Source organism: Myotis yumanensis, unplaced genomic scaffold (assembly GCF_028538775.1).
Source record: "Myotis yumanensis isolate MYYU_CA2020_CCGP unplaced genomic scaffold, mMyoYum1.0.hap1 SCAF_2, whole genome shotgun sequence".
NCBI classification, from domain to species: Eukaryota; Metazoa; Chordata; class Mammalia; order Chiroptera; family Vespertilionidae; genus Myotis; species Myotis yumanensis.
Genome location: NW_027223753.1, coordinates 210,221,395 through 210,248,799, shown reverse-complemented (window position 1 = coordinate 210,248,799; position 27,405 = coordinate 210,221,395). Strand labels below are relative to the sequence as shown.

Sequence of the window (27,405 nt, the reverse complement as noted above, 5' to 3'; positions counted from 1 at the left end):
GAGGCGGTGAGGGAGGCTAATGCGTTAACAACTGCAGAGGAAAAACAACAAAACACTGCTCACATTCCCGAGTGTGCGTTGGAACTTTGAATTGACTCCCAGGAGTGGATGCACAGGCTCTGTGTGAGGCGCCCCACCGGCCGCCGTGCAGACACACACAGAAGTCTGTGGGGCGACTCTGACGTGGCAGGGAGCATCCAAGTACCATCGCCAAACGGTGTTCCCTCCCTTACTTCCTCTATCCCCTCTCAGTCTCGGACCTCCTGGGGGGGGGGGGGGGCGGTCTCTGGAGCCGCTCCCTCCCCAAGCACCTGGGCCCACGCTGCTGAGAGACTCACCCACCTTCCCCACTGTTGCCTCCAGGCAAAGGCGCACGTGTACCTTCTCGTGAATTCATCTGTGAGAAAGCACTGCAGCGGTAACTCACCAAGCGACCTGTGTGTGTAATGGGATGACGGTTGTGTGGGTAACAGGAAGGGGCTCTACTGCTGCAGGCGCCTGGCCGGCTAATGGGGCGCTGCAGAGAGGTAGGGAAGCTTTTGGCTCTCTTTAAAAAACCCAGGTGTTTTTAATATGTTTTTAAATTGATTTTAGAGAGAAAGAGAGAGAGGGAGAGAGAGAGAGAGAAAGAGAGAGAGAGGTGAGAGAAATATCCATTGGGTGCCTCCTGCACGCCCCCCTACAGGGGATTGAGCCCATAACCGGGCATGTGCCCTGACCAGGAATTGAACTAGCAGCCTCTCAGTGCACCGGATGATGCTCAACCAACTGAGCCACACCGGCCAGGGCTCCTCTTGATGACATGTGACTATCTGCTCTGTTGGCCTCAGGACCCGCCGTGCCGGTGAGGTGGCCCTGGCTTATCCCACTGTTCTGTTTCTCACTCTGAGTCTCATGATAGAATATGAGGCCATGCTGATCTGCTAAGAAACCTGTTCTAACAGAAACACGCAAGGCCCACCATGTACATAGAAGAGATCAGATTGAAGTGGCCGAGCCTCTACAATCAACCAAGCGTGTGGTTTCAGTTCACACGAGCAGTCGGTACACATTCAGACAAGCTCCCACTGAGCACGGCGTTGGGAGAGCATACGTCCTGTGGAAAAATGGGACAAGAACACACCAGGCTCCAAGTGCTACGAGACCTAGCAGACATAAGCCTTAAACTAATCACTGGGAGACTGTGTTCCCACAAGAAGGAAGCATGGGTTTGGTTCTGGTACCTGGGAATAAAACATGTGGATAGGGATATCTACAGTGACAGCCCCTGCAGTGCTGGGCCGCGTGGCTGCTGGGCCCATGGCTTTGCATGTGGACTTGCTTATGTTGTCACTTGTGTTGAAGGGCTGCTGCAGAGAAAACCTAATCGACACGTGGGAAAGGGTAGCACTTCTTAGTGAAGGTCAGAAAGGCACTTCAAGGTCATTTTAGCCCAGCGCCCCAGTGGCTCGTCAGAGGCCCTTAGAAGCAAACTGTTCTGGGTGGAGAGGTGGTCCGCCTCTCGGCTCTGCTGGTGGTGCCAGCAAACTGAGCACCGAAGGCATTTGCTCATGAAAGTTTCCAGCCGGGAATCCATGGAAGGACGGGGATGTCTCCATCGTGGCAGGAACTCAGCGTGGTGGCTTGTCCCCTTTCTCTTCAAGTTTTCAAGTCCCTCTAGAAATAGAAACGTGCGTGTTATCTTTTCAGCGCTTTCCGTCATCCCTTCCCCATTAGGATGGAGTGGGCACCGGCATTTTAACCTAGTGAAGCCGGCTGTTCTCTGCGATTAACGGGGACGGAGCGGCCTCTGCTGGCGGAGGCTGCCAGCTCCCCACGACCGCAGGCTCCTGTAACACAGCTCCCTCCTGTGGCCCCTCCCAGCCTGCCCGCCTCTGTCTCTCATCGCCGACCCAGATGTTTTCCGTAGTTTCCACGTGAACTTCCCAGCTCCTAGCATCATGTTCCTGAGTCCCGGCCTAGTCGGGGCAATTTTGTTTTAAACTCCAAAGAGACAGAGAAAAACCACAGGATGAAATGGTGGTCCAGCAGGCAGTCCCATCCGCTAACACATGGCAATTCCCTTCAAGATGTGCGAGCTCTGGGAAGGCCCTCACATCCATGTTCCAAAGGGGCAACTGAAAATGCAGACCCCTCCTGCCCCCCGCAAAGCTCTCCTGGGAAGGGGAGCCTCTCCGGTCTTCCCGGGGGACACCTGCAGAGAGACTTGCTAAAGGGAGAGTCTCACCCAGCCAGCGTGGCTCGGTGGTTGAGCGTCAACCTATGAACCAGGAGGTCATGTTCGATTCCTGGTCAGGGCACATGCCCAGGTTTCGAGTTCAATCCCCAGTAGGGGGCATGCAGGTGGCAGTAAATCAAAGATTCTCTCTCATCATTGGTGTTTCTATCTCTCCTCTCCCTTCCTCTCTGAAATCAATTGATAAACATATATTTACTTTAAAAAAGTGTGTGTGTGTGGCGGGGCGGGGGGGTCTCACCCTGGCCTTCAGTGGGCCGGAGGCAGCTCAGATGCTCTCGGGTATCAAGGAACCCATCCGTCACAGACAAAATAGCTCTCCCAGCGTCATAGAGAGTGGAAGCCGTTTCTAAGCCCGACGGAGAGCCACATGGCTCTAAATGTGTTCTCACACGGGGCCCTGAGACCTCGGGCATCATGATCACTAGGGCCCCACCCACACCCTGATCACGCCCCCTGGAGAAGGGCCCCAGGGGCGGCAATGTCCACAAACAGCCAGGTTGAGTCCTGGGCACCCCCACCTTGGAGAACCGCCGATTCTGCGAGGCAGCCTGTGCTGGGGCTGGCGTCCTGCTCTGGGGCCTTCGGCAGGTCCCCTCACCTGTAATATGAGGAGGGTCCCAGGGCCTGCCTGCCGGGATGCTGCTGGGACCTCGGGCGGCACCACTGCTAACAGGCTTGCCCACCCCCAGCCTCCTCCACAGCGTGAGGACTGGGAGGTGGTTTCTCCCACTGGCACCTGTTTCAGGCTCAGCTTTCTTTACCAGCCGCTCGTCACACGAACCCTCAGGCCCCTGCGTGCAGCCTCGTGGAGGGCGCTCCTCCGTGGCTTCGTGGGCGAGTTCAGACCTGCTCCTGTTTCCTGCCCTCCACGCACCAGGCCCACACCGCTGTCCGCACCCCAGGCTCCCACTCACGGGCCATCGAGGCCATCACAGGGCAGGCCTGCTCCTTCCTCCATCTCCTCTGACACTCGGCGAGAGGCTGGTGGGTTTGGACTGAGTTTTGTGCTACAGAGCTTAGTGCGGGGCCAGCCTGCCAGCAAACAACCCGCTGATGCTTCCTGAGGGCCTGTCTTCCAGCATTTGCTGCCCTGCCCAGCCCCTCTCCCCCGTGGGCACTGAGGCAGGGCCTGTGGGCACCTGCGGGGGGCGCAGCTCACAGCAGCAGGGCTGGGATGCACAGCAGGCTGAGTGCCAGGCCTGGGCCTGGGCCTTGCACAAAGGAAACTGCTACGGAACTTCTCACTTCAAGCAAAAATTCCCAAGAAAGACAGGAAATTAACGCCCAGGTTCACATGAAAGGTCTGATGTCCTTCTTAGCCCATGGTTTCAAGTCAGAAGGGGTCTTTAGGAAGGCCTGTGGTCCGCATGGACAGAACGCAGATTGCTGGATGCCAGAGGCAGAAGGAGCGGGAAGGGGCTGATGCTTATCGAGGTCTTGTTGCAGGAGATGAAATGTCCTGGGACTAGAGAGGTGCGCACGGCTCTGTGAGTGCGCTAAATGCCGCTGGAGGCTCACTTTAAAACGATTGACTTTATGTCACGCAAACGTTGTCTCCATTAAAGAAAACGACGTCTTTGAAACTGGTCCAAAGCGTGATGTGGGGCTCAGAGTCCGAGATCGAGTCAGCAAATATTTGCGGAGTGGCCGCAGGTAGAGGTGCCCTGCTTCCCAGGGTCCTGTGCGGCCTGGCCTCACCTTCCTGCAGCCTCCCCACACACACACCTGCTTCCTGTCCCTCTGGAGTCTCCATTCCTTCCTCTGGGGGTGTTCCTTCTTCCTCCCCACCTTCTCCAGGGCTCCCCCTGCCCACCTGTTCCTCCAAGACAGCCTCACTGACCCCTCTCCCAGGTCCCCTCCAGGGAGGCCCCCCAAGCACAGAGCTGCCCAGGCTCCTCCTGGTCAGAGACTCTCCATCCCATCCCTGGCCCCTGGCAAGGTTCAACCCCCTTAGTGGCCGGGGGGGTCCTCCCCGACCTGTCTTGCCCTCATCCACCCACTATTCCACGCACACACATGCCCACTCTACTTGTCCCCATCCCCAAGGACTCCCTCCCCTCGGCTGCTTCTCTTCCTTTCCCTGATTGGTGGAGGCACGGTCACCCGTGTGTGCCCACCCTGCTCATGTCCCGCACCCAGGAGCCACAAAGTCGCGGCTTGACGAATCAACAACTGATGGCTCACTCCCTGGCTCTATAGCAGGACTGGAGTCATAGAGGGCTGACGGGGACCAGCGGGAGCTGGGCGGGCACTGCACCCACCTCCATCTGCTCGTGAATCCAGTCCAGGAAGGAGGTGATGCGGGTGTAGACGCCGGGCTTGTTCACGTCCGCACAGCCGATGCCGAAGCTGGTCGCTCCCACCAACTTCCACTCCCTCCTCTCCTGGCACACCAGGGGTCCCCCGCTGTCTCCCTAGACAGCAGGCAAAGAGACTAAGGGCCACAGAGCAGGCCCCGGCATGGCTGTCCCTGGTTCTGGCGCAGGATTCCCCGGTCACCGCACCACAAAGTCCAGCGTGAGGAGGCGCTGCGCTCCCCCGGCAGCCCTTGTGGACCTGAGTCAGTGTCCCTCACAGTGGGTCCCGTCCCTCTGACGGAGCCCCAGCCATCTCCCAGCAGACACTGAGCCCATGGAGGTCAGGGCAGCTGCGTGCACCCGAGGGAGCTCTCAGAGGGAGGGCCCGCCTGGCCAGAGCCTTTAGCTGACCTCCGGACCCAGGCAGAATTGGGGTCTCACCCACTGTGGCTTTGGAGGCCCCCCTTCACAGGTTCCCACCTGCCTCCCGCCTCTTTGGTCCCCCTGCAAATCTGAGAACCGGGGTGGGAAGGAAGCATCCCTGAGTCCCCTCCTCCCGCCCAGCACCCAGGCAGAGTGGGAGCTGGTAAACACGGGCTGGCCGGGAAAGGGCGTGCTATCTCGAGCAAACTTCTTCCCCGGGCCTGTAAATTTGCTCTCCAGTCAGTCACAGGGAGATGCCGGCAGTGGCCTCTCCCATGGGCTGGGTCACCGTAACAGCCTCGCCTCGTCCACGGCCATGGCCCCTGGAGGTCACGGCGGGCCCCTACCTGGCAGCTGTCCACTCCGCCTTTCAGGTAGCCGGCACAGACCATGGAGGGGGAGATGATGCCGCCATACACGTCCCTGTGGTTGCAGATCTTGTTGGAGATTAAAGGCACAGCTGCGTGGTTGAGGACCGGGGAGGCGTCGCCTGTGTCACAGGAAGAGGGGAACGTGCAGTGGGAACTCAAAGGGCACGCATCCGGGGTGGGGACCAGAGCCAGGGGCACACTACCTACCACCACGGGCACTTCAATGGCAGAGCCATCCGCTTCCCTACACGGACCAACATGGGAGGAGGGGGGGGCAACTGTCACCACCATGGGCCTGCCCGGGGCCTACCCCGGGTCAAGCATTTGATCCACAGCAGGCTGTTTTGTTCTCAGAACAACCCAGGTCACACAGAAGGGAAGCTGCGGCTTGTGAAGGTCACACACAGCTCTTGGAGGAATTTGGGGGTGGTCTGCAGAAAAATGTCCTCCCACAGGTGTCCACGGTCCAACCCCCAGAACCTATGACCCTGTCGCCTTACATGGCCACAGGGACTTTGCAGACTTGAGATGGGGACATGATCCTGGGCTCTCCAGGGGGACCCCAGGTATAATAACAGGATCCTCGAAAGGGTCAAAGGAGAGCGTATGATGGTGGAAGCAGGGGTCAGAGAGGAGAGGGATGGAAGGTGCTGTGCTGCTGGCTGTGAAGATGAGGAAGGGGCCACAAGCCAAGGAATGCGGCCGCTGGAATCTGGAAAAGGCAGGGAGCTGACTCTTCCCAGAGCCCCCCGAAGCGTTGCAGCCCTCCTGACACCTTGATCCCAGCCCACCAAGTCTGATGCAGGACTTCCGGGCCCCACAACCGTGAGAGAATGGGGGTCATTTGTTGCAGCAGCAACAGAAAATTAACGCACCTGCCGTGGATCAGCCTCAGCACCGACCCAAGACTGATACCCTCTAACTTAACCTGTTGGCAAACTGCATTATCTTTATGCTTTAAAGGCATAAAGCAGGCCAGCCCCGTTCTCATTCCTATAGCATGTATCCACAGGTGTGGGTCTGCGCTCCCCAAAACCCTCATTTTAACTGTTCTATGAGTGTGAGTGACACAGTGCTTTCTGCACGGGCTTCTCTAATCTGCTCACATGTCCACGAGCCCCACAGTGAGGACCACCTGGCCATGAGCTTGGGCTGAGATGGAACCTGTCCCTACTCGGTACACAGGACCCAGCGAAGACAATGAAAGGATCCTCGCTGGGCACTCCAAGTTTATGAATAACAACACGGATAGGGCCGTGGGTGGGGAGCACGAACACGGTCCCAGACCTCCCACCACCTGATCGTGTGAGCCCCAGCAAGGTGCTCAGCACCTGACTGCTCCCTCAAAGTGGGCAGGAGCACAGTGCCCACTCAGGGCTGCTATGAGCACAGGCAGGAGCAGTGCCCCCTCAGGGCTGCTATGAGCACAGGCAGGAGCAGTGCCCCCTCAGGGCTGCTGTGAGCACAGGCAGGAGCAGTGCCCGCTCAGGGCTGCTGTGAGCACAGGCAGGAGCGCATTGCTCCGCTCAGTCCCTGGTACACGGGGAAACAAAGCTTAAAGCGTTTGTGGGAGAAGCGTCCACTGTGGGCAGGAAGGTGTGGCCAGCCGTAGGGGCGAGACCCTGCGCTGTGGGTCTCTGGGTCTGGGCAAACCCCAGGTGCCTCGGACACTCGGGAGGGGACAGATGCAGCTAATAAATCTCAAGAGGAAATACTGAACCCTCTCTCCTGGATTGAATGGTGCCTCCCGCAAACATGTCCACCTGCAACCTTAGGCTGTTGGGAATCGGTCCATGCAGGTGTGATTAAGGAAGAGTCTCAAGATGGAACCCTCCTGGATCAGGGTGGGCCTTCACTCCACCACTGCTGCTCTTCTAAGAGGAAGGAGAGGGGAGCCGAGACAGGGGCGGGAGGCCATGTGAAGGCCGGGACAGAGACCGGAGCGATGCCTCCATGGTTTGAGGAACACAAGGGCGGCCGACTACATTTGTTGGAGTAGTTGCCTCGCACCCCCAGCAGGGACATGTGGGTGTCCCACAGAACATCACGTTGGGACATGGGAGGGGGACATGTCGGTGTGGACATCTACCCCAGCCCTCTCCTTCCGGGCTCCCTGGACTCAGAATCTGGACTCCAGGCCACTTACCTCCTTCCTCAGTGGCCCCCCATCCCGACGTCCAGCACATCTTCCCGTCAGGAAAGTTCTCTTCGGAGTTGGGCAGACAAATCGGTTGGACCATCTCTGTTTAAAGAGGAAACAACAGCTCTCACATCTGGGCGCTAACCATCTCCCAAGGAAAGGTCAAGACCAAGGTCATCTGAAAGCCATTAGCTCAGAACAGGGACCCCCTCCCCAATCAGACCCCTACAACTTCAAAACAAGCCTATGTGGCAGCAGCGTATGTTCTAGAAAGGGCCAAATGCACCCAGGCCACAGCAGCATAAAAACAGCCACAGGCAATGATAAACAAATGGGTGTGGCTGTGTTCCAATAAAACTTTATTTACCAAACAGACCAGGGGTCAAGTTTGGCCCATGGGCCACAGCTTACCCACTCCTGGTCCAGACTGTGGGCACCTGGCTTTACAGAACATCCCTCCATGGGCATCCTGTCCCTCCTGTCATACTTGGAGGCCACAGCTCACCTGTCCATATGGGCTGTGTCACATAAGCCTCCACCAAAGTCAGGGTCACGGCTGTCATGGGGCTTTCATGTGAACACAGTCTGAGGTGTGCTAAGCCTTCTGGGTACGCCGATAATGGAAAGGTAGAGAAAGACTATAGGGAGGGCTTGTTTTGATTTTATCCAAGTACCAGCGTTGGCATCTCATTTTTGTATAAATCAAACATCATTAATAATAATTTGCACATGAGCACCACCCTTCCAATTTCTCTTTGTTTCTCTGGCAGGATTCGTGTCACGTGCAGTGTTACATGTGCCCTGCAGTTAGCACACTGCTGACTCTGCCGCCGCTGGTCTGGTGCCAGCGTTCAGCTCTTGTACGGGGCCCTGCTCATCACCGTGCCTGCACCCCACGCTGCTGTACCCCCGGGGGAGGGAGGTTTGATTTGGGAGTGGGCTCATGAGGCTTTGTTTATAGCTTCAAAAAGTTTGAAAGTCCCATCCCTTGTGGCTTTTCTGTAACCTCCACCAGCCACATCCTGACACCTCCCGTAGAGAAGCAGAGCGACTCAGGGAGAGGAGGTTTCTGGGTATTTCAGGAGCCGAAGATGCCCAGCATCTTCCAAACCGTAAGGAAGCAGCTGCAGGAAGGACCCGCCATCACCCGCTGGCTGGCCTGGGACGCACTTCCTCTCTTCACCAGGATCAAGACCCTGGGCAGGTGGGTGGCACACGGGCAGGGGACCTCGCCACGACCAGCACCGGACAGAGAAAGCTCTTTATCCCCTCAGACCAGAGCCCCCCTTGCACCCCTAGAGGCACCGGGTGGCCTTGCCAGGGCAAGTCCCTTTTATGCCTAGGTGGCACCACAGAAAGAAAATGGCACCGGTGGGAGCCCCAGGAAACCCGACAAACCAAATTTATCAAAATAGAACCACAGAGGCTCTGAAATGAAGTTAGCATCACCGTAGTCCACAGTGACCTGAACTGGGTGACCACCTGCCGACACTGAAGATGCAAGTCGGACCCAGCGTCTCCTAGCACAACAGCCTGGAGTCCTGAATACGATCGGAAGCATCTCATCATACCAGGGACCAGGAAAATGCCCACTTTGATGAGAAGAGAGCCGCCTGATGCCCACACAGAAGTGAGTCAGATGTTGGGGTTGCCTGACAAGGCCTGTAAAGCAGTGTCCTAAAGAGGCCCCCACAAGCAACTACAGATTCTCCTGAAACACATGCGAGCCACCGAATGACAAAGAAATCCGGACGCACCGTCGAAGGTGAGCGGCCCCGCCAGCTTCATGAGGGCGATGTCGTTGCCCAGCCTCTTGGGCTTGTACTTGCTGTGGTAGATGATTTTCTCCACCAGGTGGGAGGGGGCTGGGCTGTCCAGCAGCGAGACGAGGCCCACCTGGATGGTCCATGACTTGGGGAGGTACAGGCTGCAAGGAGAAGACAGGGAGGTAAAGCAGGGACAACCCAGCCCCTTTCACCCGCGGGGCTCAGGTGTCCCCAGCCCCAGCCCCAGGGAGATGGCAGGTGTGTACGGCCCTGCTGGCCTGTGCTCGAACCCACCTCAGCCCCCTGCCCTGCAGAAGCACAGAGCCTCCCTCCCCCCACACGTGTCCTGCAGTGGCCTCCCTCCCTGCACCTCTGAGCAAAGCAAAAATAACAGGGAGCAGAAATAGCCAAGTGTTTTCTGCGGTTTTTTCCTCTGCTCACCTCCCTTGAGGGGGACTCTTTGCCCCTGGAACCCTACACTGTCTCTCACCCTCTTGGCCACCACAGGGTCCACCGTGACCAGCTCCTGGGGTCTAAGACCTTTACGTCGGTGGTTTCCTCCTGTGTGGGAGCGTCCTATCTTTTCTGTGAGAGCCGCGGCCTGAGGTCTCCGCAGGCCATGGTCGTGGGTCCACAGCGAGGAGGGAAGGTCCCTCCACCTGGGTATGACTTTGGTCCCTTTGCCTGCTCCTGGACCTGCCGCTGACCACCCAAATCCGCCCGGTCCCATCGCGGCCCGGACTGGACCCCTCCCAGGAGGCGGAGCACTCACTCATAAACGCAGTGGGCAGCGGTCACGATCCACACCGGGGTGATGACGGAGCCCCCGCACAGGTGGTAGCCCTGGAACTGAAGGCTGGCCTGCCAGGGCCACTGCGCGGGCGAGGACATGTTTCCGCCAACGATGCGTGCGGTGTGGCCCATCCTCAGACCGCAGGCTGCCGGGGGAGAACGGGGTTGGGGTTCCGTCCCACAGACCCTCCTCCCCTGACATCTGCCCCCTCACAGAGCTCACAGCCCCGAAGAGTTCTGGGAGGAGAGGCACACGGTGAGGGGTGGGGACAGGCCCCCCGAGACGTGGGATGAGTGGGGTGTCGTGGGGGTACAGTGGAGAGAGTCCATCAGAGCAAAGAGCCTGATGCTGGCCGCACCCCTCCCCCAGGTACGCCCAGGAGGAGCATGGGGAGCCTCTCACAGCCCCTCCTCACTGACACAGGTGCCCGCGCACCTGCCTGACTCCTCCAGACCCAACCCCTGCAGCCAAATGCTGCCCCTCAGCCCCCACCAGCAAGAAGGATGGCCGCCTGGGGGTGGGTCTGGGGCACTGTCCCCGGAGGGGGTAGAAGGAGGAGGAAGTCAGGCCACTGGAGCCACTACAGTGACAGGACCTCACGCCCAGTCACTCTGGGCTGCCTCCCCCACCTGACAGGTGAGACTGGGCAGACCCTCCTTGGAGGTGGAGTCCACAGACTCCCACAGGGCACCTAGGAAGAGGGGGCTCCGAGGAGGAGGGGATCTGAGGAGGAGGGGACCTCGAGGAGGAGAGGAGGGGGAGTCAGTGAGCGAGCTCTGGCTTCCACTGACCTCTGTGTTTGTAAAACTCCTACCTGTGCACTTCAAGGTGACCACACGACCCGAGGCACACCCCTCCCTAAAGTGGAGAAAGAGTGGACTTAATGACAAATCCCCAAGGCTGTGAAATGCACATTTTTAACTTAATCTTGGGGTAAAAGAAAAATAAACTCTATTCCCCTGCTCTTGAATACAGAGTGCAATTTTAGCCTGTGTGACAGGCTTCCCTCAAAATACCGGCAGCGTGAGGACTGCAGGCAATGGGGTGGAGCACTGCTCAGCTCTGCGGAGCTGATGATCAGACACACAATGCACTCTGTCATGCAAACATCTACCGGGGTCATCCCTACGTCACAGTTACCCCAATGTTCTTCACTGGCCCCCGGGGGACTTGGAGTGCCCACTGGACGGGTGGCAGGCTCTCCTGGCACGAAGTCCTTGAACCTGGGACACACACCTGGGCCAGGACTCCTGGAGCAGAGCTGTGACTGCCGAGCCTGGCAGGCATCCCTCTGTGTGGGTGGGAGTGGCACCTGCTTTTCTCATATCCACCCGGACCCCTTCCTAACTGTCCTGCTGTCAGAGCCCCAGTCCCGCCATGAAACGGGCTGTCCCTACGGACTGCGTGTGTGCCCAAGGGTGCCTGTCAATTACAGGACGGACAGGGTGACAAACTTGTTTCCTGGAGCAGAGGACACACTCCTCCAGGGGTTTGGTCCAGGCACCAGGGAGAGCATCGGAACTGGGGTTCAGAACCCTGACTCTCACCAGGCAGGCGACCCCTCTAAGCCTCAGGCACCTGGGGTCACTTAGGGACACTTCATTCTACCTTCCTCCTGACTTTGAGGAACATGAAATGTACATGGTACATGTTAAAGGACTTTGTGAGCAAAAATGTTTCTTCTTTTTAATCATCCCTCCCTCCTTCCTCCCCCCGAAACACACGGGAGCCCCTATTGTGTGAGGTACAGTACCGTGGTTAGACGTACGTGCGCGTCACTGTTCCTCCTCCCCGCTCCTCCCTTCCTCTGCCGGCCACATTTGCTGGTTTGGGGTTAGGTTCTTGCAGCCAGCGTGCCCACCCACCTAACCACGCGGCCAGCCCACCGTGACTCGGAGGAAACGCTCCCGTGCCTCTGTGTCCTGGCGGAGCCGCGCACCCCGTACTGCGGCCTGCCTGGCGCTCACCTCACGTACACCGACTGGTGCAGAGCCGTCACCTTGTCGTCTGGCAGGAGGTGGTTGATGGAAACAAAGTCCTCCTGGAACTGCTCTTCAAGCATGTCCATTCGGAGGGTCTTTGAACTGACGTAGCTACAAGCACATTGGGAACAGATGCGGCGTGAAATTCACTCCGTGCTCCACACCAACCTGTGCCCAAGTCCCAGCACCACAAGTACCTTCCTGGGGACATAGTGTACCCCAAACTGTCATGTACACATGTCACAGTATCCCACTGGGGACATAGTGTACCCCAAATTATCATGTACCCACATCACAGGTACCTTCCTGGGGACATAGTGTACCCCAAACTGCCATGTACCCACATCACAGGTATCCCACTGGGGACATAGTGTACCCCAAACTGTCATGTACACATGTCACAGGTATCCCACTGGGGACATAGTGTACCCCAAACTGTCATGTACGCATGTCACAGGTATCCTACTGGGGACATAGTGTACCCCAAACTGTCAATGTGCCCAAGTCACAGCATCACAGGTTTCCTACTGGGGAACATCGCCATGTTTCCCCCAATAACCAGTGTGCCCAAATCGCACTATTACAGGTACATCAGGGGGATGTCACTGTGTCCAAGAAAACCATCAGTGGTTTCCTCTTGCCAACTCATCAAGGCATTCCATTCTAAACCTGGTGGAGTCTGGAACGGAGGGCCCTTCTGGCTCCACCCATGAGCATAGGCTCCGGGCACCTGGGCAGGAGGGCCAGTTCCTGATGCAGCTGGGTGGGACCCTGACACATTCCACTGCACAGACCTCTGGTTGGCCGGAAGCCAGCCCCAGAGGGAACAGAACATAGAACTGGGTGGGTGCTTCAGGTGGGCACCCAAGTCAGGACGCCGAGCACCCCAAGAACAATAGGTCGGGGAGAATAATTTCCCAGTCTGCCCAGAGTGGGCATGGGTCCCTGTCAGAGAGATAAACACATGGGAGGAAGAGCGTCAGGGGATACCAGCAGCAAGCACATGGAGAAAGTGCCCGGAAACAGGCCTCCTGGAGAACAATGGTAAAGAAGGTCCAACTTTAGGAGTATGTGTGTGTGGAGGCGGGGGGGGGGGGGGGAGGGGGGGCGGGCGGGGACTTGTATCTGTGCTTGTTCACAAGGAGGAAAGTCTACAGGATTCTTGTAGGCACTTGAGTGGTGGTGTTGGCTATTGTCGCTGAGCTGAAATTGCAGCTGATTTCTGAGTCACTGGGGAGATGGAGACAGACCTCAGGGGTATAGGCTGAAGGGCCTCTGGGGTTTCATGGGCTTTGGAGAAAGGAGCTAAGAAAGGAGCTATGATGAATCAAATTTGAAATTGGAGGGTCCTGGAGGATTCAGAGCAGTGAGCCTTAACCACCCAGCCCGTTTCCTGAGATACAAACAGGGATGTGTTTTCAAGGTCACCCCTGTCGCCACGCTCACTTCCTATGTGGCATGTGTGACTCAGGAGCCTGCCTGCTTTGAGCTCAGAATCAAGAGCAAAGAGAGGAAGGTGACATGCAGGCTCCCGTGGAAGACGGCAGTTATCGCATCAAAGGAAGGGACAGGAGAGAGAAAGAGGCCCCTGCACCAAAGAGAAAATGTGTCATTTTAGTGGGAAAAAAAAAGTCACACAGACAACAGCAAACACCGAAAAGTGAAGATTTCACTACAACAGTTCTTTCGCCTACACGTTGCTAGGCAACTGTTATGAATACTTGTGTTATCACCAAACTGCTGACTTTTTGCACTTGGTTATCTGGGGCTGCGTGGGAGTGTGTGCAGGGATGAGGGTGTGACCCCCAGGACCAGGAGGGGTGGTGCCGAAGGCTGCTCCATAGCTGAGACCTGGGGCACTAGGGGCTGGGGATGTCCTTATCTCTGAAGCTCTTTATCACATTATCACATATTTGCACCTGAGTCTCTCCTGGCCCTGAGACACTCCCCGAAATGCCATTTCCTGAGTGATCTTGAGTACCATTTGGTGTGCCGGGGCCTCGGTTTGCACACCTTGAAGCGGAGAAGGTGATGTCTGTCATCATGGGGCTGCCACGAGGGTGCAATGTGAGAGGAGATGCAGCCCTGGAAACGCCCAAGTGGTTGTCTCACCATGACCACTATTCATGTTCTACCCGTCACCTGGAGGTTCTCCTTGCGTTACCTTGGAAACCCCAGCTGGGCACAGGCGATGCTAGCGTGGTGGCCTTTCCAGTCGTCAGAGCACATGGTCCTCCAGGCCGCCTCTGTGAACACCTGGAGCACGCCATTCTGACCGCTCACGCGGACTGGCCGGCGCCCGAGCACAACAACCGGTCAGTGGCCAGCAGAGCCCTGAGGTCACCGCAGAGATTTCTCTGCAGCCAGCCCAGACCCTCCTCTGCTGAGTCTGACCTGCTCCTCGCCCACAGCGCCCCACCCTCACAGGGACCCCTGGCTGCCTGGACCCCCTGAACTCTCTTGGAGATCTCTTATTATTGCTCATGGGGGCTCCTCAACCCAATTTAAGCTTCAGGGAACACCACCACCCTTAAACCCAGCCCAGGATCTCCTGGGGGCCCGTTGGATTGCAGTTGAGAACATAATTTGACACTAGCATTACTTGGACCCATTTCACAGATGGGAAAGGCGAGGGCCCAGTGGTGCTAACTTCCTCCTGTGTCTACAGTGAAGAGGCAGGACCTTACCACATCGGTACTCATCCTCCCCGGCTTTGCAGTCTGAGACACCGTCACACCGAGCCGTGAGTTCAATACACTTAAAAGATGACCGGCACCTGTACTTTCCGGAACAGTCGAAGTGGACTGAGGGCAGGCGAAGACGGGAACGTTAACAGAGGGCTCCCTCAGTACGCAGCACAACAACTATCCACCTGTCTCAGGCCCTTGAGCTTGCCCATCAGTAATGAAGCACCACTGAAATTGCACCTGTGTCACAGCCCAGTTTCTGTTCCAAATTCCAGGGGGTGGGGCTGCTGCACCCCACTCCGTCTCACTAAGTGGCCTTGAGCCACAACTGGAGGTGAACTTAGACCCCAGAGGGCTCAAGGTCAGGAGAGAAAGTGCATTTCAGCAGACCGACCAGCTGAGCCAGCTGAGCAAGGAGCCCCGAGCGAGGACTCTTTGCGGACCCCCCACCCCCCACCCCCCGCAATTGGTCCACCTCCTGTTGTCTGACTCTGGGCAGCGAGTGAAGAAACTGCAGACCACACAGCCGAGCAGGTGGAGAATTACACTCACCTGTGTTCCAGTATTTGAAAGAGAAACTGGGATATTGTTCCCTGTGAGAGACCATCCAAGTGACTCACTTTCCCAAAAGCCACAAGCACCTTCTTTTAAAAATAGCAGGCGTGCTGGGCCTGGCCTGAATGGCCTCCTTGTCTTCTCCCCCAGCCCTGCACCCGCCTCCTGCCTGTGGATTCTATTTCATCAGCTGCCCGTGGACACTTCTAACTGGGCAGGTTCTGTGGTGACAAAGCCCCGAGCGTGGCCAACAGCCCCTGCTGGGCCCCAGGCTGGCTCTACGTTCACACAGGCAAGTTGAACTCAAAGCGGGCAACCCCAAAGGATGTTTGCCTCCAGTAATTAAGGCTGGGTGGCTGGCAGCACCACGATGGCGGAGGGGGGAGCTCATGAAAGTTTAAGTGCCTGGATAGGGAGTTGAGAGCCTACTGAATAATAGATCATACTCACCGCCCAGACCGATGGCCAGCGCTAGTATCAGTGCGATGACCCCAATGACGATGATTGGGAAGAACTTCAACGGCAACAGAGACAGGATCTGTGCGGCCACTGCATCCGCATCTGAAAACCCAAAAAGGGGGAGGGGGCACAGAGCAACAAATTTGAATAAAAGGAAACTTAAAATTTCACTTCATTTTCCCGCCCTCAAATGCAGAGAATGTCCCAGTCAGAGAAAGTTGCCTTCATTTAGGGAAGGGCCACCAGCCAGGGCACATTCTCTGGAAGTCCAGCCCCGCACTCTCCAACCCTGACCCAATTCTGTTCATCATAGGTTAAGAGATAGTGTTATAGGTTGAATTGTGTATCCCAAAACAAATACGTTGAGGTTCTAACCCCTAGGACCCCAGAATGTCACCTTATTTAGAAATAGAGGTAGTGAAGTTCAAATGAGGACATTAGAATGGGCCCTATTCTGTCTGGTGTCCTTACAAAAAGGAGGAATTTGAACACAGAGGCAGACACACACACACACACACACACACTCACTCACACACACACTCACACACACTCACACATACACACACACTCACACACACACACTCACACACACACTCACACACACACTCACACACACACACACACACACTCACACAGGGGGTGATATGAAGGGACATAAGGAGAGGCCATGTGAAGGTAAAAACAGAAATCGGGGTGATTCATCTTCAAGTCAAGAAAGACCAAGATTGTCAGCAAAACAAAACACCAGAAGCCAGGAAGAGGAAAGGAAGGGTTCCCCTGCAGGCTTGAGAGGGAGCATGGCCTGTCAATGCCTTGATTGCAGACTCTAGTCTCCAGAATGGTGAGATGATATTTCTGTTGTTTTGAGCCACCTACTTTGTTTCGTTGGCCTGAGGAAACCAAAATGAAGGGAAAGTAGGGCACCAACTTTCAAGGACATTTTCCCACAGACAAGGGTGATGTGTACAATCCACACGGGGTACTTTCAGGAGAGGGAGAGCTGGGACCTCTGGGAGGGCCACCAGATGATGTAGCAGGACCATTCTTCACGGGTCTTGTGCACAGAGGCACCGATGGCCTTGGTTCCAGAGTGACTTTCCGAGGATGTTGGCAGAGCAAACAGTCTTAGAAGATAGAGACAGTGTTTCTCTGGAGCAAGGGATGGGTTTATTGACTGTGCAGCTTAATAAATATAATGTCTTCCTTTGAGGCAAAGCTTGTGCAGGTTTGCTTACAGTCCATTATAAAGATTCCGGTTCCCTTCGCCGGAAACCTTCGCCATGGGTTCCTCAGCTGTAATGCAGACCCACTGTGTGTGCAACTTATGCCTGGGCTGCTCCACATCACCTCCATGGGACTTGGTGGGCAAGAGCACCAACTCAAACAGGATGTAGGTGCCACTTGTGCTGCGAGTAAGACGTTTCTTGTCTTCTGCCAGCATCCCTGGAACTGTGACAGGCTGACTTGTTAGCTTGTACCAGACCCTTCCCAGCTCTTGCTACAGTACCAGGCAGATTGGGTGGAAGGAGATGTGAAGAGCATTAAGATACCCAGAAGTATGAGCCTCTCTGCACAGCCAGGAGGATTTCCAGGGCTCCCTTTACTCTCAAAGGAACAGGCCATTTTAGGCAAATTATCTCATCAATCCTGAAAATCCATGCATGCCTAAGTTGTCTTCCCTTAATTTAGGAAGGCTGGAAAGGAGGAAGTGAAGAAAGCCTCCCAAGAGCCAGGCTATCACTCAGAGACCACCCCTGCCTCTCTTCTCTGGTCTTGGAGACGCTGAGCCAAAAGGTCTTCCGTGAAAGAGCCAATAAGGTCTCCCCCGACCTGTCTTTGGAAAGACACAACTTCACCTTCTGGCAATCGTATGATTATAAAATGGGGCACGTGCAGGAGGCAACCAATCAATGATTCCCTCTCATCACTGATGTTTCTAGCTCTCTCTCCCTCTCTCTTTCTCTCTGAAATCAATAATTCAAGGCAGTCTTAAAAAGAAGAGAATTTAAATATGGGGTTGGGAAGAAAAGGGGGATTGGGAGGAAAAGGAGGAGAGAGCAAGCAAAAGAAAAGGATAAGAGGGAAAACAGAAGCAAGGGAAATAAGGACACACGTGCAACATATAGTCCTAAGTGACCATGGGGATAGAGCGTGAGAAAGGAGGGGAGACAGAGAGACGAACCCAAGCTCTTTGCTTTGGCCTGGATGAGCAGGCGGTTCGTTCACAGTTGCCTTCTCAGCACCTAGGACAGCCCCTGGTGCCCAGTAGTTCTTTTTGTTTTGTTTTTAATGTTTATTGATTTCAGAGAGGAAGGGAGAGGGAGAGAGAGAAACATCAATGATGAGAGAGAATCATTGATCAGCTGCCTCCTGCAAGTGCCCCACTGGGGTTCGAGCCCAGAACCCGGGCATGTGCCCTGATCAGGAATCAAACCATGACCTCCTGGTTCATGCTCTATCACTGAGCCACCATGGCCAGGCCCCGGTAGTTTCTAATAAATACAGTGGGGCCTTGACTTACAAGTGTCCCGACTAATGAGTTTTTTGAGATACAAGCTGTCTCTCGGCCGACTTTTTGCTTTGAGTTGCGAGCTAAAATTCGGGTTACGAGCCAGCTTCAAATACCCCACCGCTAGTTGGCGCAGCGAACATCACAGTGAACGACACAACATCAGCCCAGCATCATGTGTCTCACTCGTTCACTTTTTTATTTGACATACGAGTAATTTGAGTTACGAGCTCCGTCATGGAACGAATTAAACTCATAAGTCAAGGCCCCACTGTAATAGTAAATTGAATGGATGGATGGATGGATGGATGGATGACATCATGATAACAAAGGTTGTTTTCTCAGGGTTAGAGATCAGTTCCTTTCAAGGCAACAAGAGCATGGTCTTGAGTTAACAGAGCAGAAGCCTCTTGGCCACCCGCCCCCACCCCCCAGAAGCCTGCACCAAGTTAATGTCTGGCTCCTGCAGAGATGCCTTCAATCCATTTACAATTTAAAAGTCAGCGGAACCCCAAGAATGACCTCATATTATTCCAGTTGTTCTCTATCTAAGAGTTAACTTAGGACATGAATCCAGATTGTGGAGTCAACGGTTGTTCAGTTAGAACATTTGTACCGTTCACATTGGCCCCTTTACTGCTCCACCACAGAGCCCTGTGGGCGCTACCATGGCCCCACCCCCCTTCTTGTTCTGTCTTTGAGAACATGCTTAGAAGAAAAAGCAAGATGCACAACATCTCTCCAAAGAGGAATGCAAATAATAAACAAGCATAGAAAAAATTCAACCTCTCTGGAGGTTGAAAAAAAATGCACAAATTAGACACAACTACCTATCAACTTCCCAATCCATTATTATTATTATTATTCTCACTATAGTCCAAAGTGAAAGAAAATGGTCCACCAAGTATAGTCAATAGGGGTTTGCAATATGTAAACTTTTTGACAAATTTGAAATATGTACCAAAAGTTTAAAAATGGATGGAATTTTTGACCTAGTAAATTCAGTCCTAGGAATTTACCCTAAGATGTCATTATAAATATACACAAATATCTACCTACAAGGATACTTAGAGGAGTGACGTTTATAATACACAGGAAACAGCCTAAATGAGCAACAGAAGAAACTGGTGAAATAACAAATGGATAGAGACAAATGAATGATGAGAAACAAATGAATGATGGAGAAGGGCGTCGGCAAACTTTTTCTGTAAAGAGCCAGATAGTAAATATTTTAAACTTATTGGCCATTTGGTCTTTGTTACAACTACTCAACTCTACCATGGCATGAAAGCAGCCATAGACAGTATGTGAATAAATGGATGTGTTACAATAAAACTTTATTTGTAAAAACAGGCATTGGGCCAGATTTGGCCCGTGGGCCATAGTTTGCTAAACCCTGAAGAATATTTAATTAGTTAATGCCATGGAAAAATAAACATGATACAGTTCAGTTAAAAAGAAAAGTTTCAAAATGGTACAAAGAGTATATGTCACTTCCAAGGGAAATAGAGATACGTTGAAAGAAAAAAGGCAAGAAATCCTACCAAGAGTGCTAATAGAGTTATCCCTGAGTGATGGTAAAATTGTGGGCAACTTTCAAAAGATCTTTTTGATTAACTGTATTTTCCAAATTTCTATAATGAACAATACATTGTTTTATTGAAAATGAAACGTTTTAAACAGCTTTTGTTCCTTCCCACTACTGGGAATTCATCATGAGGAAATAATCAAAAATTAGCATAGAGATATATGTATAATGCTATTCATGTTCATATTATTTATATTATAAAAACATTAGAAACAACTACATGTCAAATGGTGATAAAATGGCTATGTAAATGACACATATACTTGATGGAATGTTGTGGAACTATGTCAAAAAGCATTTATAAAAACCAAAAGCACGTGGAAAAACACCAGTCTGTCGGCTCCATGAGTGAACGCGTACTTACAGGCAAGGGCAGCAAGAGAATGGATGTAGACCTTAAAACCAGGTAAAACTGGGGGATCAGGTGATTGCAGGGTACTTTTAAAAGTTACATTTATGTTAATTTGAGAGAAGGAAGTAGTTTTAAATTGTGTATCTTTTCTTTTACTTGGAATCTCTCCTCCCATCTCCCATCCTGTCCACTAACCCCCAACATCAATTGTGGTTTAAAGGGAATCAGTAGGGTAGCCCCTACTCATGCTTTCCGGAATCTCAGCCAGAGCCCCCAGGGGTCCCCTTCACAGCCCCAGAGGCCAGATCTCCTGACTGTGTCCAGGACCAGCGCACACAGCGCACTGTGACAGATCCTGACAGACTGACCAGAATGAGCCTCTTTGGAGAGGCACTAGGAGCCCACTGTTTCTCCACATATTCGTAACTTGTTTACAACTCCAACTGCTCTGTTGCTGGGAGCGACGCCATTGCCTGCTGTTGGAATTTAATCTAAGCCTCTAATACTTTCAGAGATGCCCATCCTATTTTAATTTTCCGGAAGTGTTGGTGAGCGCAGGTTCTCAGGACTTCCTGAAGGGCTCAGGGTCTGGCCAGGATCCGACCCCTAAATCCCAGCGGCTGTTGGAGCCTTCATTCCTGAAACTCTCCATCAGAGAATGCAAACCCCCGTGTCCAGGGAGTCCGCAAGGGGCTGAACAAAACAGCCCCTCGGACACCCCGTCTGTAAACTACAGAACCACATGCGTTTAGTGTAAGGACTCCTGGTGAGATATTTCCCCAGAGGGACACTCAGCCGCAGCACATTTGTCATCTAGATGGGGGCGGGGGAGGGAAAGGGAGGGCAGGGTCGTGCAGAAACCACACCTGGTTCCACCTACCTGGTGTGACAGGACTTATTTTCAGGTCATCGAGGCCAAAAAGGGATCTGAAGGAGAAGGGGGCTTCGGCGGCGGGCGGGTCGTTCTCCCCCATGGTGACTATTTCAGGGCCTCTGAGGTTCGGCTCCACCTCCACCTCCACCTCCTTCACCAGGAAGAACAGAAAGTGTTTGCTTCCCTGTTTATAGTTTCAGCCTCAAATGCATCTTGGTTGTGTCCAATCTTTGAAGTCTGACAATCCTCATCAAGCAAATTCAGTACCGATTAATCAAAACTATTTCTCTGGTGGGCACGCATTGTTTCCCAAGCTACGACGGATAACAGAGAAACTTCGGGAGTTAGCGAACAATGAACTTAATTCTGCTAAAATAACGACTTTCGCAATGCTCGTCCGACCAATCTTAAAACCAACTGAGTGCCCAGCTTTAGAGATACGGCCTTTTGCCATTTAAAGGTTAGCGTTCCAGAATTTCACAGAAGATAAATTACTTTCAAAGCACATCCCTCCTCTTTTATCATGGCTGTTCGTCTCACATAAATTCAACCCTTTGCCTGCACATGTTATAAGTCTATACAGACATAAGAAGTTCTGATACTCACATCACGTCCGAGCCCCTCAAGTGTCAACGGCCCTGGGGAGAGGACACTGGCCCACAGTATTTGTAGCTTTCCTGGCTCTCACAGCCATGACCTAATTAAGGATGAAAGTATCCGGGCCCTTGGGGTGCCTGGTCCCCGCCCCACTCTCATAGCAAAGGGAGGAGTGGCTGGCACCAAAGCTACACTGGGGCTCTGTTTCTTCCTGGAGAATTCCTCCTATCGCAGGGCCCCAGAGGCCGGAGCCTTTGGAATTCATTCCCAGTAACTCCTCCAGGGGTGGAGGGAGCGAGGGAAGGGCCAAGTGTCTCAACCACACCGCAGCTCCCGGCCCCAGGCAGCAGGCGTGACCGCTCAGCTCACCAAAATCCAGAGGTCCCGACAGGCACAGGAGCATAGACCCTTAGGGCACCTGTCTTACTTCCTTTTCGTTTACCTGTTGTCATGTGTGCAACTCAAAAAGGAACTGTTGTCGGCGTTGGTGGTATAGTGGTGAGCATAGCTGCCTTCCAAAAAGGAACTGTTAAGCCATTGAAAGTAGGCTTTGTCTTCGTGCTGTTTCATGTGCTCACAGGAAAACCTAAGTGAGACTGTGCGCTTAAAAATGTTTCTCTCATTCCCACCATAGGAGGAGCTTTGAAGAGCATCCTAGGAAAGTAATGCACTCACAGTCAGCATCTTTGACTATGATTCTGGCTGATACTGGCTGGTTAGCTGTCAGCATGTAGCAAATGGCACAGCCTAATTTATAACAAGAATAGGAATAAAGGCTCAAATGCTTCCTGCAACCGGGAACCCAGGTGAGGAAGCCCCTCCCCAAACACGCCATGGCGGGCAGGTGTCACCACATGGAGGAAGGCAGAGGCGCCATCAGTCCGCAGCGTCTCCTCTCCCCGCCACCCACTTCACTCACCATTTCTGGAGCCGCCATCATGAAAGGCACAACTAATTTCCTTTTTCATTATAAAAGCAAGCGGAATGGTGAGCCGGCGGCCAACGGGTTAGTCCAACCGGGAAATATTTCCAAGTCACTCAGCCTTGTCGACTCAATCGTCACAGCAAATGGCATGGTCGTGGGCGACGGTGTAACCCAACCTGCGTGTGGCTATCAGGTGGCCATCGGCGGCATGACCGCGGGGACCAGGGCGGGGGAAACGTGGCTGCCCTTTAATTAGTAAGTAAGGTAAGCAAACCTTTGCAGAACCCTCACGTCAGGGAGCTGTTGGAACGCAGGCTCTCCTTTTACTTAAAAGAGCAGGGAGGTCTGCCCAGTGCTGAGCAAGCGCACCAAGAGGCAGGTGAAAGGCTTGGTGGGGGTTCCCGTCCCCCCATGTGACTGAGCCCAAGGGTAGACTTGAAGCTGCTCTGAAGACAAAAGGCAGGGAAGCTGACCGTTCTCACAGCCAACTCTCCACAGAGACACTGCGCATGCCGTTCTCCGGGGGCCTCTGTGTCCCAAGGGGTTTCTGCACACAATGCGGCTTAAAGATGTGTTATCGGGAGAGAAAGGGCCCTGCCGCTCTGGGCCCGGTGGATGTGAAACGTGCACTCGTTTATTCACAAATATTCACGGGCCATCTGCCATGAGGCCAGGCATCTAGACTCAGAGCAGGTGGCAGAGGGATCAGAGCATCCACCTGTGGTCTCAGGTGGTGACAGACGCTAGGAAGGGGTGAAGCTGGGGGAGGCTCAGTGAGGGATGGGACAGGGTTGGGGGAGGAAGGCCTCTAGGCAGAATGATGTTTCAGGAAAGACCTCGGCCATGTATCAAGTGGGTCTTGTGAGCTACGAGGGGAGGTTGTTCCAAGCGTGGGACCATCAACGCCAGGTACCCAGAGGGGATGAGCTGGGGGTGTCTAAGAAACCCCAAGAAAGCCCATGTGCTTGGAGAGGCCAGTGGGCGGATCATGGGGCCCAGGCCATTGGAAGGAAAGACTCTGGTTGATTTCTTTGTGGTGGAAAACGGGGAGGAGCTGAGCAGGGCAAGGCTGGGGTCTGAGCATGTGCACTGAGTGCTGGGGCGGGGTGGGGTGGGGCAGGGTGGGGTTGGACACAAGGGAGAGCCTAGAGTAGGCTGCTGAAAACCTCCGCCACCATGGCTGTGACTTGGCCACAGTCCTAGTGGTGCAGATGGAGAGGGCTGGATTTGCGGTTGCTTTGAAAGCAGAATTGGCAGGATTTGCCAATCGTGGTTTCATTCAAGCTCGTTTTCCTGCCTCCAGCACCTGCCCAGGCACCTAGCCATGTCTTCTGGATTTAACACAGATCATCCTTCAAGCTCATAATCCCTTCTTCACACCTTTCCTAACTATGTCCTCTGTTCCCTGAACAAACGTTTAATTTTTTTCCCTGTTGCTCTTGAAAGATAACTGTTCAAGCTAAGAAAAGGGGTTCAGCTAGATGGGTATTTCCTGGTTTGTATAATTAAGCTTTTCCTTTAAAGGAGAATTTTACATTTTAATATGTTATAAGCACAATTGCTCAAAAAGTGGTTTATCATTTAGGACAGAAAAATATATTTGAGTAGAGGCTATATTTCAGACCCCAAATCTAATTTTTTCCCTCTAGGGAACAAGCTTTGCCTATTTTTTTTTTTAATATATTTTTATTGATTTTTTACAGAGAGGAAGGGAGAGAGATAGAGAGTTAGAAACATCGATGAGAGAGAAACATCGATCAGCTGCCTCCTGCACATCACCTACTGGGGATGTGCCCACAACCCAGGTACATGCCCTTGACCGGAATCGAACCTGGGACCTTTCAGTCCGCAGGCCGACGCTCTATCCACTGAGCCAAACCGGTTTCGGCATTTGCCTATTTTCTGACTTTCACATTTAAGCTATCAAATTCATTTGTTCATGAAATTATGTCATCCTTTAAATTTCTCAAAGAAAAAAGATATTATTTAAAAATATAGTTAACTTATATTTAAAGGTGAAACGTTGAAACCTCTTCCTCTAAGATGGAGAATAATACAAGGAGATGCACTATAGGCACACACTATGTCTAGTCAACATTGGAATCCAAGCCAGTGCAATGAAATCAAAGAGGAAGGAAGGAAGGAAGGAAGGAAGGAGGGAAGGAAGGAAGGAAGGAAGGGAGGAAGGGAGGGAGAAAAGAAGGGAGGGTGGAAGGGCAGAAGATAAAAAGAAAAAAGAAGAAAAGAAAGGAAAAAAGAAACTTTAAAAGAAAAGAATATATACTGCTAATAAATAAATAAAACTATCATTATTCATAAACAAAATTATTTTTGGACATTATCTTAAAAATTCTAAAGATAAATGATTAGAACTGACAAGTAAGTCAAGCAAGATTTTTGGATACAAGTTCAATGTAAAATTATGTTAAATCAATAGTATTTTTATTTATCAGCAACAAAGAATTCAAACATGAAATTTTAAAAAGATATAATTTACAGTGGCATCAAAAATGACCCAACACCTCAGAATAACCCAATTAATACTGCAAGACCTATCACATAAATTTTGATAATAGAATTTAAAGAAAATAAAGACCTGGCAACTCTATGCCAGGAAATCTGACTTAGACAAAATGGTCGCATTGTTTGAAAAAACAACTTAATACAACTGATACAAGGAGAATACTCCTATATCTATTAAATAAATTAAATTCATAATTTAAAACTTCTGAACAAAGAAAATTCTAGGCCCAGATGACTTCACTGGTAAATCCTTTCAAACATTTAAGAAATAAGTTCTACCATCTTACAAAAACTCAGAGAATTGGGAAAGAAATACTTCCCAACTCACTTATGAGGCCAAAATAATGTTGATGCTTAACGTGACCAACTGTCCTCATATGCCTGGAACTGAGAGGGGTTCTGTGATGAACACTTTCAGGGCCAAGACCAGGAAAGTCACAGAAAAACCACAGTGAGTTTAGCCACTAAACCCTAACAAGGGAATTACAAGAAAGGAAAACAACAGGCCAAGCTAATTCACAAACACTTATGCAAAATTCTAAACCAGGTATTAGCAAATGAAAGCCAGCCCTCCATGCAAGGCTAACGTTATGAATAAGGTTTTATCTTATGTTTTTTATTGTGGTTTCAATTGACATTTTCCTGGAGACTAATAATGTTGAATATCTTTTCACGTCCTCATTAACCACTCAGGTATCTTCTTCTGTCAAGTGTCTATATAGATCTTTTGCCCATTTTTAAAGTGGATTGTTTTCTTATTATTGATTTGAGAATAAATGTGCAAAAAAAAAAAAAAAAAAAGAATAAATGTGCATACATATACTAGAGGCCCGGTGCATGAAATTCATGTGGGGGAGGGGAGGGGTTCCACTCAGGCCAGCCTTCACCCTCTACAATCCGGGACCCCTTGGGGGATGTCCAACTGCCGGGGATCAGGCCTAAATCGGCAATCGGACATCCTTCTCACAATCCTGGAACACTGGTTCCTAATCTCCTAATCGCTCACCTGCCTGCCTGCCTGGTCGCCCCCAACTGCCCACGTCCCCCCCCCCACCCCCGCCACCGCCAGTCTGGTCACTCCACACAGCCTGCTGTTCAGTCGTTTGGTCGTCCCTCACTAACCCCTGTTCCGGCCTGGTTGTAGGCAGCCATCTTTGTGAGGGTGTGAGGGTTAATTTGCATATTACCTCTTTATTATATAGGATTACATTCTGGATATGCTGGATACAACTCCTTTGTCAGGTGTATATATGGTGATATTTTCTCCCAGTCTATGGCAGCATTTTTATTTTCTTTTTTGGTGTCTTTCAAAGAGCAGGCCAGGGATGCTACAGTGCAGAAGGGGGCAAAGAAGGGCCCAGCCCAACATACCAATAGCTCCAAGGCTGAGCAATTCTGCTCTCGAACTTACCAGGATCCCAGGAGCTCCCCTGCCCCCATCCCCGCCCAGCCTCCTACTTATCTCTTCCATCCCTAAAAAAGCAGCCACTCTGCTAGCTTGTACATCAGTTTTTGAACCTTATATAAATACAAACATATAGCATGTGCTCTTTGGTCCAAAATTATGTGTGTGAAATTAATCCACATAATTGTTTGTAGCCATAAGAAAAACCAAACAACCCATTTTAAAAAGGCCGAAGACTTGAACAGGATCTTCCACAAAGAGTCCACTTATGTGGCCAATTGCCTGTCTCATGGTGCTCAGTGTCATTGCCATGCAGGGAAATACAACTTAGAACCACAGTGAGATACCACTACACACCCCCGATTGGCTAAAAGTGAAAAGACTGCCAATATCAAGTGTGGACAAGGACGCAGAGCAGCCGGGGGAATGCTCACCCACTGCTGGCGAGAGGCAAATGAACAACCGCTTTGTAAAACCACTCGGCAGTTTCTAATGCAGTGAGGACCTGTCCTGTGAGCCAAAAATCCCTCCCGTGGGTAAGTACCTAACAGAAATGTACCTCGGGCACCAAAAGACATACACAAGAGTGTCTGCAGCAGCCAGACAACGGAAAACCACCCAAATGCACATAGACAGAGAAATAAATGATGGTACATTCATCTCGTAGAACGCTACCTAGCGATGCAGAGCGCTAACTATGGCTACAAACAATTATGTGGATTAATTTCACACACATAATTTTGGACCAAAGAGCACATGCTATATGGTTGTATTTATATAAGGTTCAAAAACTGATGTACAAGCTAGCAGAGTGGCTGCTTTTCTAGGGACGGAAGAGATAAGTAGGAGGCTGGGCGGGGATGGGGGCAGGGGAGCTCCTGGGATCCTGGTAAGTTCGAGAGCAGAATTGCTCAGCCTTG

General features: G+C 52.3%; 1 protein-coding gene across 1 annotated transcript; it reads right to left on the bottom strand.

Annotated features, from left to right (window-relative positions):
* Positions 1–330: 330 nt before the first annotated feature.
* TMPRSS3 (transmembrane serine protease 3) lies at positions 331–22,632 on the bottom strand. The gene is made up of 13 exons (XM_070403673.1): positions 22,552–22,632; positions 21,042–21,186; positions 15,704–15,814; positions 14,699–14,815; positions 14,176–14,299; positions 11,997–12,122; positions 10,844–10,887; positions 10,009–10,174; positions 9,228–9,397; positions 7,477–7,572; positions 5,307–5,449; positions 4,501–4,653; positions 331–1,656 (listed from the first exon to the last, which is right to left on the bottom strand). Exons 1-13 carry the CDS (start codon positions 22,570–22,572, stop codon positions 1,639–1,641), a joined length of 1,434 nt encoding a protein of 477 aa, XP_070259774.1. The 5' UTR covers positions 22,573–22,632; the 3' UTR covers positions 331–1,638.
* Between the last annotated feature and the right edge of the window lie 4,773 nt (positions 22,633–27,405).